Source organism: Hypomesus transpacificus, chromosome 21, assembly GCF_021917145.1.
Source record: "Hypomesus transpacificus isolate Combined female chromosome 21, fHypTra1, whole genome shotgun sequence".
In the NCBI taxonomy this organism is placed as follows: Eukaryota; Metazoa; Chordata; class Actinopteri; order Osmeriformes; family Osmeridae; genus Hypomesus; species Hypomesus transpacificus.
Window position 1 is genome coordinate 6,526,332 of NC_061080.1, and position 9,842 is coordinate 6,536,173.

General features: G+C 42.6%; 1 protein-coding gene across 1 annotated transcript; it reads right to left on the minus strand.

Moving 5' to 3' along the window:
- Positions 1-3,871: 3,871 nt before the first annotated feature.
- On the minus strand, positions 3,872-5,616 carry LOC124483730 (zinc finger BED domain-containing protein 5). The gene is made up of 2 exons (XM_047044277.1): positions 4,016-5,616; positions 3,872-3,911 (listed from the first exon to the last, which is right to left on the minus strand). The coding sequence occupies exons 1-2, from the start codon at positions 5,614-5,616 to the stop codon at positions 3,872-3,874; spliced, it is 1,641 nt and encodes a 546-aa protein (XP_046900233.1).
- Positions 5,617-9,842: the final 4,226 nt, after the last annotated feature.

The window sequence follows — 9,842 nt, forward strand, 5'->3', positions numbered from 1 at the left end:
TAGAGTTGAAAGAAGAGAGAAAGGCTTACATGGATAAACTCAAATAGTCAGAAATCTGCCCAAACCAGCGGGATATGTTGGCTACAGCGCACATGAGATAGTTCAGGTGGAAGCTTAAACCAGCTTTGCTTGACATAGAAGACTTGGAAGAGGCTGAAAAGGAACTCATACGGGTTTGCCAAATTCAGACTTACTCAGAGGAGATCATGGCTCTTCAAAGGAACGGATATGTGAGGAAGAACAGTCCAATCTACAAATTGGATCCATTGCTGAAGGATGGAATCGTAAGAGTAGGTGGTCGACTCTCCAGGTTGTCATTTCCAGAGGAGACAAAGCATCCTGCAATTCTTTCCAAAGGGTCACCAGTGGCTGCTCTTATCCTGCAACAAATCCATAAAGAAATTGTACATTGTGGGCGCAACTATATGTTATCCAAGCTGCGCACAAAGTATTGGATACCTCAAGCAAGCTCATTGATCAGAGGCATAATTTCAAGATGCACAGTCTGCAGACAGTCGGCTGAACAGTAGGACTGGAGAGCAAAAGATGGCTGATCTGCCATTGGATCGCATCATCCCAGATCAGCCTCCTTTCACATATGTAGGAGTGGACTTTTTTGGGCCTTTCGAGGTCAAGAGAGGGCGCTGCCATGTGAAAAGGTACGGAGTACTCTTTACTTGCCTCACAACAAGAGCTGTCCACATTGAGATTGCCCACAGTCTGGACACCGACTCCTGTGTAAATGCGCTCCGCCGCTTTGCATGCAGACGAGGTCAGGTCAAGATCATGCGCTCAGACATTGGGACTAATTTTGTTGCTGCTGAGAGAGAGATACGCGAGGCACTTCAAGATCTGACCCAGAAAAGGATTGCAGATGCAATGATGGAGAAAGGTGTTAAATGGATCTTCAATGCTCCTGCAGCTTCTCATCACGGAGGTGTATGGGAAAGACAGATCCGTACAGTCCGAAAGATCTTGAGGTCAATCGTCCAACAGCAGTCTCTGGATGACGAAGGACTGTTAACAGTCATGTGTGAGGTGGAGTCCATCATTAACAACAGGCCTCTCACACTGGCATCAGACAATCCCAACGATCTGGACGTCTTGACACCCAATCATCTGTTGCTTTTGAAGGCACAACCAAGCATCCCTCCTGGAATTTTCTCCAAGGATGACCAATATGCTCGAAGAGGATGGCGGCAGGTTCAGTATATTGCAGATCTGTTTTGGACCAGGTGGCTCAGAGAGTACCTACCATCACTTCAGAATCGACAGAAATGGTCAAAACCAAGAAGGAATCTTCAAGAAGGAGATGTTGTCTTGATTGCAGATGATTCTGCCCCACGGAATTCCTGTGTAATGGGACGGATCAGTCAAACTTCAAACGGCAAAGGTGTGGTAAGGAGAGCTATTGTGCAGACGAAGACCAACAAGCTGGATAGACCAGTCAGCCATGATTGACGTGAACGATAGGCTACGTAGGTCAAGGTCCTTTTTTAGACCTTTACTTCGTTGATTAAAAAAACAGACACCCTCTAAACACATGTAAATTAACTTTTTTGACATTGTTTTAAATAAATAGCCTACTATTAATCAATACATTACCCAGTAGCCTAACTTTTTAACATGGTTGTGTCGGGAAAATGGAGGATATAAATGCCTATGGGGACATGGAGCCTATGGATTTAGGTTTGTTTTGCAATTGTAGACTACAGTTAACAGCTACATAGCTATGATATTTATACTCTGATAATTTAGATTGAGATAGGCCTATGCCTGATGCCTAAACATTTGAAATCACACACTAGACTAGCCATAGGCTACATTTAACGCGGCGTGCAGCGGCAGTTTAAGGCACGGGCGGGGGCAGCATTTTTTCATGTCACATGGGGGGCGCACGAGAAAAAAAAAAAATCGGTTTTCAATAGGGGTTATGCGCAACATTCTTCCGGGTTCTACAAAACAGATGTAACTACTTTCGGCCGGCCGCTATTGAGGTAAACACAGCGTAGTAAAGGCCGCCTACTATAGCCGGTGTTTAAAGGAGCTACCCTTAATTACAATTTCCCATGTACACAGGATTGCCAAACGGACTTCCAGAGCCTCGAGTACCCTGTTAGACAAAGTATTTACGTTTTACGCCACCTCATTTATTCATAATTATGAAGGTATTATGTAGCTTTTGCTAATTGCACCGGATATAGCGATTGTGTTAGCTAACATGACAGTAAGCTAGTTAGTTTAGACTTGTATGCTATCAGTAGTTAAGCCTTTTTTTGTTGCTCGCAGACAATTAAAACAGTCAAACGAAGACTGCATTTTAGCAATGGGGTTATAATACCAACAGTATAAATACTACGATGTCCTGTGTGTTTATGCTGGTCAGTTAGGTAATCCACCTGACTGTAGGTCTAACGTGTCGACTGTAGGTCTAATGTAGACTGCTTTTCTGACAAGTGTTTCAGATTTCTAAAACATTGTTAGAATAATAATAAAAGTACTGAATGAATGTTGTATCTTCTTGTCCACCAGTTTCAAACAAAGACAGGTTGACAGGTAATGTCAGTGTCAGAGCAGCTTGTCACAGGTCCATGCAGAATTATAAAAACAGCTTGAGAGTAGGCAAATCTTTAGGGATGGGTTTACTAGACCAATTCTTAATTCAGCGGTATCTGAATAGTAGCGAAATTCAGATAGTGCTACGTGATTCAGAACCTGTCATCATGATCTCCAGTCAGTGTTCGTGCAAAGCTGACACAGTAGTGTGTAATCACACTGCTGCAATGCTCATTTCAGAGCTCAATATCCAGGTTGTCCCTCTTGTTCATGCCTGCACAGAAACTGAACAACAATGGCACAAGCCCAGAACTGCAGTAAGGGTTGAGAAAATTGTACTGTAGCCCAGTGGTTTTCAAACTTTTTGTGCCCAAGGCACACCAAAAGGCATGTCAAAATCTCAAGGCACACCTGTATTCATATCTGTGCAAAGCGCCTCTATAACATGTGTTATCACTCTGTAAACGTTTATTTTTATTTACTGATGTTATGGGGAAAGGTGCCATCGCTGAGGGTCCAATTAGAATAAAGAAAAAAAGGGAGACTTGGATATCCAGTAGAATCATAACTCTTTGTATTAAATACTTGTAAAAACATTGAATTCATTGAGGTGTTGGTGGGTGTATGTGGTAAAGCACAAACAGAAAATGTACAAAATGCAGGTGTCATGCATAACTCAGAAATTAATACATAACTCTGTAGTACCATTTGAATGATACATTATACAGGGAACTAGCCCTTGTGAGGCCAACAATGACGGTGTTTCACTGGGCATACAACGTGACTTCCATGTATGACTGAAGTGACCTATATACAAGGGTACCACACTATAAAAACCTTTAAAGACAACCAAGTACAAGAAAGTGCAAAAGTGCCCGGACCAAGCTGCCACTCCATCCGAATGTGCCGTAAAGCAAACCAAAAACATTTGTAACGTGCGGAGTAGAGTCATGTGACCAACGTGATTTCCATATATGGTCATTTAAATAGACACGCATTATGGGCAACTGGGCAACTTAACTTATTATGGCCTCTTTTTTTTTACAACTAATGCCAAATACAATTAGTCAAAAAACTATATTACTACTTATTAAATATTTACTGACAAACTAATTCTATAATTAATTTGAAAGTTTGTAAACTTACAACTAATGTATATTTGAATCAGCATTTAAACATTTTATATTGTACATTTGCTATTTAACATTTGCTATTTTGCCTGCTAACAAGCTAGTGAGAAACATGTGCCTGTCGTTGCTTGCAGATTTTTTTAATTCTTGGTGGTACTGAAGAGAGGGCCACTCGCAAGTCCTGTTCAACGGAGAGGCGTGACCTCCTGTTGCTCTTCATGTAAACTAGAGTAGAGAATGCCAACTCACACAGGTAAGTAGTGGGAAAAAGAAGAAGTTGTTCAATCGCGTGGCGGGAGATAGTTGGGTACTCTGATGCAGAAGCCAACCAAAACTGATCCAGTGGGAGCTCACTAAATTTGAGTTTCATTGTGCGGTCCATCCGGAGCTCTGCACATTCCTCTCTTTCCCTCAAAATGAGCTTTTGTGTTGAGGATTCCTGATTGAATGGGGCTCGAATCCAGTCAAAGTCCTCGATGTCGGCCACACGTGGAAAGTAGCGCTCAAACCTCTCTTTTAATGTCTGAAGGTGTTCAGCAAATAAAGCGCGCTCCCTAGCAGCCTGTGGCGCGGCTGATGCCAGTGGGAACATCTCCATGGAACCCTGTTTCAAAGCCTCCTGCCACAGGATAAGCTTGCCCATAAACCCCCGAATCTTGTCTGTGGACGATAGAATGTTCTCATTCCTGCCCTGAAGCTTGGTGTTTAACTCGTTGAGGTGCCCAAAAATATCTGCAAGGTAAGCCAGCTTGGCGCCCCACCTCTGATCCGCGAGCTTGTCCTTATGAGGGACAGGGTGTTCCTTCGAAAACTCCAAAACCTCTTCTCGCAGCTCATAAAGACGGGACAGGACTTTTCCCCGTGACAGCCAACGTACCTCTGTGTGGAGGAGTAGGCTTTGGTGGTCAGCTCCCATCTCAGCGCACAGTTGGGAGAATAGCCGAGACTTTAATGGCCTTGATTTGATGTAATTCACCACCTGCACAGATTGATCCAGCACCTCAGCCAACTCTGGGGGCATGGTTTTGGCAACTAATGCCTCGCGATGTAAAATACAGTGGTTTGTCACAATATTTGGGTTTTGTTCTTTCACCTTGGCAATAAAACCTCTCACTCTCCCCGTCATGCATGCCGCACCATCTGTACAAAGACTGACGCACATTTCCCAGGTCAGACCTTTCTCTTTTAAATAGTCATTAGTTACCCTGAATACCTCTTCCCCTGTTGTGTGGCTTTCCATTTCTTTACAGAATAAAAAAGTCTCTTTGATTGAATCACCATCAACATATCTGACGTTTGCCAGGAGTTGGGCAGCCCCACTTATGTCAGTTGACTCGTCCACCTGTAGAGAAAATGTGCCGCTGACCTGCAGTTTCTCCGTCAACTGTTGTTCTATGTCATCTGACATGTCATCGATCCTTCTTTTAACTGTATTATCTGACGAAGGCACTTTTGATAAGGCATTTGCGGCATCTGGACCCAGCATGACACCTGCAATTTTTTTTAAAGCGGGGAGGATGAGCGTCTCCGCTATTGTGTGTGGTTTTTTCTGCTTTGCAATAAGCTCCGCTAGCATATAACTTGCCTCCATAGCCTTATCAGACACTTTTACACAATCCAACAAATGGTCTTGCTGCCTCTGGTTCAGATCCTTCGCTCTTTTAAAGAAGGCCAAGTTTCTCTCAACGTGAAAGGGATGTTTGGTTTCCAAGTGCCTCTTCAATTTACTTGGCACCATGTTAGCATTAGCCAACTTCTCCTGACAGATTACGCACTCGGGATGGGGGCAGTTGACATCCCCGGTCCAGGTGAAGCCATAAGACAGGTAGCTTTCATGATACTGTCTGCTGACAGTCTTTCTTTTCTTCTCTTTAGGTGGTTCTTCTACGCTGACTATCTGTGGTTTGCTCCTCACAATAAAGCGATCCATTTTATTTCTTATAATGACTTTTAGCAAAACTAGCTAACCGCAATCCGTTATTGTTGTTTGACAGGACATTCTGAGGTAACATTCTTAGAGCGTCTGTGTGTTGCGGCTCTCGCTCTTGGCGCGAGAACGGTTCGAACGCGCCACCAAGTCTATTAACTTGGACGCTGTGTGTGCCACCACCAAGGCTGATATTTTGTTACAAATCTTACTGGCGCTAAGCCATCAATTTTGATATTTTTGGGCAACATTTGTATGGCTGTCACAAAATCCCACGGCACACCTGGCCTTGCCTCACGGCACACCAGTGTGCCGCGGCACACCGTTTGGGAACCATTGCTGTAGCCTATATGTATGTAAGAGTTAGGCTATGTATGCAGCAATAAAAATAGTAAATTGTTAAAAGAAACTATTGTGATCTAAGGTTAGACACATTTTGAGGTGCAGCGTAATATAGTGGAGACTTTTCCGAGCGGTCTTTCAGTGTGACAGTATTTATTTACAGGTCAATTTTGTCGGTACAGTAGCGTAATCTTATACCTACACGTTTAACCTTTAACGTTTTTGTTTTGTTTTGTTGTTTTGTTGGCCTAGTGGCTAGTAAACGTAATTCCTTCTAGGAACGGTAGGTCCTAGCTATAGAAACCAGAATAATTATATGGATATGACACTAAATTAAAATGAGCTTCTTAAATTAATTTGCTGAATTCATATATTTCAATGATAACTTAGCACTATTTGTGTAGCTTTGTAGCCTACTGTAACGTTGTAGTTAATGTGTAGGGCTAGCGTCAGTGCTACCTCCTGGGAAACGGTCTAACGTTAGGCTATTATAACGTTATATGAACTCATCACTTTATTCCTGTCACACTTAGCCTAATGTAGAGAGTATTACAACGTATAAAATCCTTGAACTACCCTGTCAATATAAGTTTTTTTGATCACCTAGCGCTGTACATGTGTACAAAAGTGAGAAGCGGAAACGATTCCATCTGTTTCCGGTTCGAACGCTGAGCGCTCCGCAAAACTCCTATTATCTATCATTTCATTATGGCTGTGTCTACTACCGCACACTTTATGAAGTACACTGCAATACAGTGCCCTGCAAAACAGTGCACTTACATATTCAGTGCACTCTGTCGCTGATAAGTGCTGTCTCAAATGGAACACTTACGTTAAACACTTGGTGGAAGTGACGGACGCAAATCTGCTCGCCACACCCGCAAAACCTGCCAAAATTAACGCGCTTCTCCACTGAAGTGGGAAAAGCTGCCGAAAGGGCTCCTCCTTATCCGCTACGTAGCCCGTTTAGGGCGAGTAGTGTCAATCGTGTCCATCGTTGTACACAGTTTTTTTGGACCGTTTGCAGTGCGCCATCCTGGTACTTTCAGTGCACTGAATTATTCTGGTTTTGTGAGTGAAGCTAGCCTGACGTTGTCATACTCATAATTCTAGTCAGAATATGAGTCTGAGAACTCTCCGTTGGGCTTTGACTACAAGGCGTGTTTCAAACGAGCCTGGAAAACAAATGCCTCTTCGCTCAATTGGATAGATCTACAACCAATCAGAGCAACAGAGTTTAAACAGAAATTAAACTTTTACCGATTCCCTTAGGAAGGACAGCAAAAACATATTTTCCATCGACAAATGCCTTGATTGCATCTCTCTGTTCCTCTTTCAAAATTAATGCGCTGTCGATGTCTTCTAAAACAGACTCGATGGCAGAATCATAACATCCCAGATCTCCAGCGGTAGCCATGTTTGTTCAAAACGAATTCAACTTAAGCGCTCTTTTGTGTCGTGGGTGATTACGTTACTGTTGATCATATGTCCATCCTCGTATAAAGCCCGCCCTGGCAATTTCATTGGTTCGCCCAGATTCTGGTTTTCTGTAGTTGGTCCCCAATACGAGACCCTCCAGACCCAACTTCCCGACCAAATTTTTTTTGGGGCGGGGAGAAGTTAGGCTGGCAGCCAGGCTAGAGTGAAGCGCCCTAAGCATTGAAAGTCAGTGCTCGAAGTGCACAAGTGCGCGGTAGTAGACACAGCCTTTGTGGGGAATTGGCATATTGGCGCCCCCTTCAGGCAGCTGCAGGCACCCCTGCTTGCTGAGGCCGTGCAGCATTTTCCGTCGTTTGTGCCGCCAGGTAGTAGCGGTCCTCGTTCTGTGTACTGAAGGGGGGGGGGGGGTTGCGTGCAAGTGATAAACTCGCCCGGGGCACCCAATGTGCTAGGACCGGCACTGGAGGCGTGTATCAAATCATTGTTCATGATCGTTTAATGCATTAGGCTAAATGTTGTAGCCTATGAAGGCTATTTAAGTTGATTTTCTATAAATGTTGAACATAATGAACTAATGAGAATAAGAAAATTAGAATATACCTACGTGGTAAATCATCGTTTTCCCGTGGGTCAGTGTTACAGGAACATCTGGTTAAGCACCAAGTCACGCTAAGCCTGACAGTCTGCCCCGGACCAGACTAGTTTTGCAGCCTAAGTTGCCGTAGTAACCGAGTTCAAACTACGTTGAGCTAGCTTTGTCAACACACCCATGTGGGGCCCATGTGGGTTGTATATGGGCTAGTGAGTGGGCCCCATATGGGGCCCACTCACAGTCAGTTTTGTCATGGGGTTCCATAGGGGCCCCATGTGGGCAAGCCCATATGGGCTGAAGGTGGGCTTCGGGTGGGCCCTAGCTAAATCCCACATGGGCAACCCAGGTTACTCCCATCTAGGACCCACTAGCTGGGCCCCATGTGGGCTGATTATGGGTCCTGATAGTACGTACCCTATGGTGATTTATTTAAGTTACATTAACAAAGAGACCAGTAATACAATTAATTACATTTTTATTTGTGTTAGAATGCAAAAGAAAATCAGTAGCACAAACATAAATTCGGTACCACACAAAGAATGATCGAAAACTTGCATAAACCTTAACCTTATTTCACACATTAGATTTTTTTTTCATGTCTTTCAATTATAATTTTATCTATAAATGTTTAAATATTCCACATCATTTCTATTAGAGTTCAACAATTCCCTACAGTTCATAGTTAAGACTATTTCTTACTTTTCCACATCTTCATACTCCTTTAGCTGATTCATCTACATTCAAGCCATCAATGTAGTTCAGCTCCAAGGCAAATACTATTTTTACAGTTTTAAGTTTTTTATCGATGTCTTTCAACTTATTCATCATTTGATCAAGAAATGTTATTCAAACCTCTATATATTCAATTTTTTTTTTTTTTTTTACAGAATGATGACCTTGAAAAACTTTATAAACCTTTAGACTTTAAAAAAAAAGAAAATCTTCATACTCAGCTATCCAGGTTACCTTTGAGCCTGTCATCTTTCTTGATGATGTCATATTACACACTGCACCTTTAATAGGCTATGTTTAAAAGTGCACTGTGTAATATGACATCATCAAGAAAGTTCTACAACGTTCTAGAATGCAACACTCCCTGGGTAACCCCAACCCTTTCGAATAATAACAGAAGCTACAGTGGCCTTTAAGGACAAGAACAATTCTAAATTTTAAACAATGCACCTGATGACATTCCAACTATGACACTTTCAAGATGGCGGCACTAGGCCTTGGTCCAAAATATGCAGAAATATGGACATATATAAGCGAAAAAAAAAAATTCAAAACATTTTTTTCAGCTATTATGCACTAAATTAAACCTACTTATGGATATTATAATTATTTTCTACAAGATCTGCTAGGAAATAAAACAGCGCTGTCAAAGAGACAGCATCTGCTCATTAGCAACCTGTCGCACTAGTGTGAGTGGACTTGTATTCATCATATTATGGCTCCTCAAATGTCTGAAGTCTTTGTTGAGGGGTGGCCTGTCGGACCTGTCGATTACCTCCCCGGTCCCTAGAACCAATGAACCATTTGGAAATGGCCTTCTCTGCATCTTTATGGGTAATATTGCTGGTCATCTGGTTTTTCTTCATGCCTCCTGCAAGAAATAAATATAACGGTCATTTACTTACTGTATGTGCCAACACAACTCTCCACCAGGACTGTAAAGGCAACTATGTTAAGAAAAGCGCTGTATAAATTGAGATTATACACACTCTTTAACACACCAGTTAGGCATCTCGGAGACATGAGCAAACATACTGCTCAGTAGGGATGTCACGAGAACCGATACTTACGGTACCTTCCGATGCTAAAATAACAAAACACCGACGATGCCCATTTTTTTGAA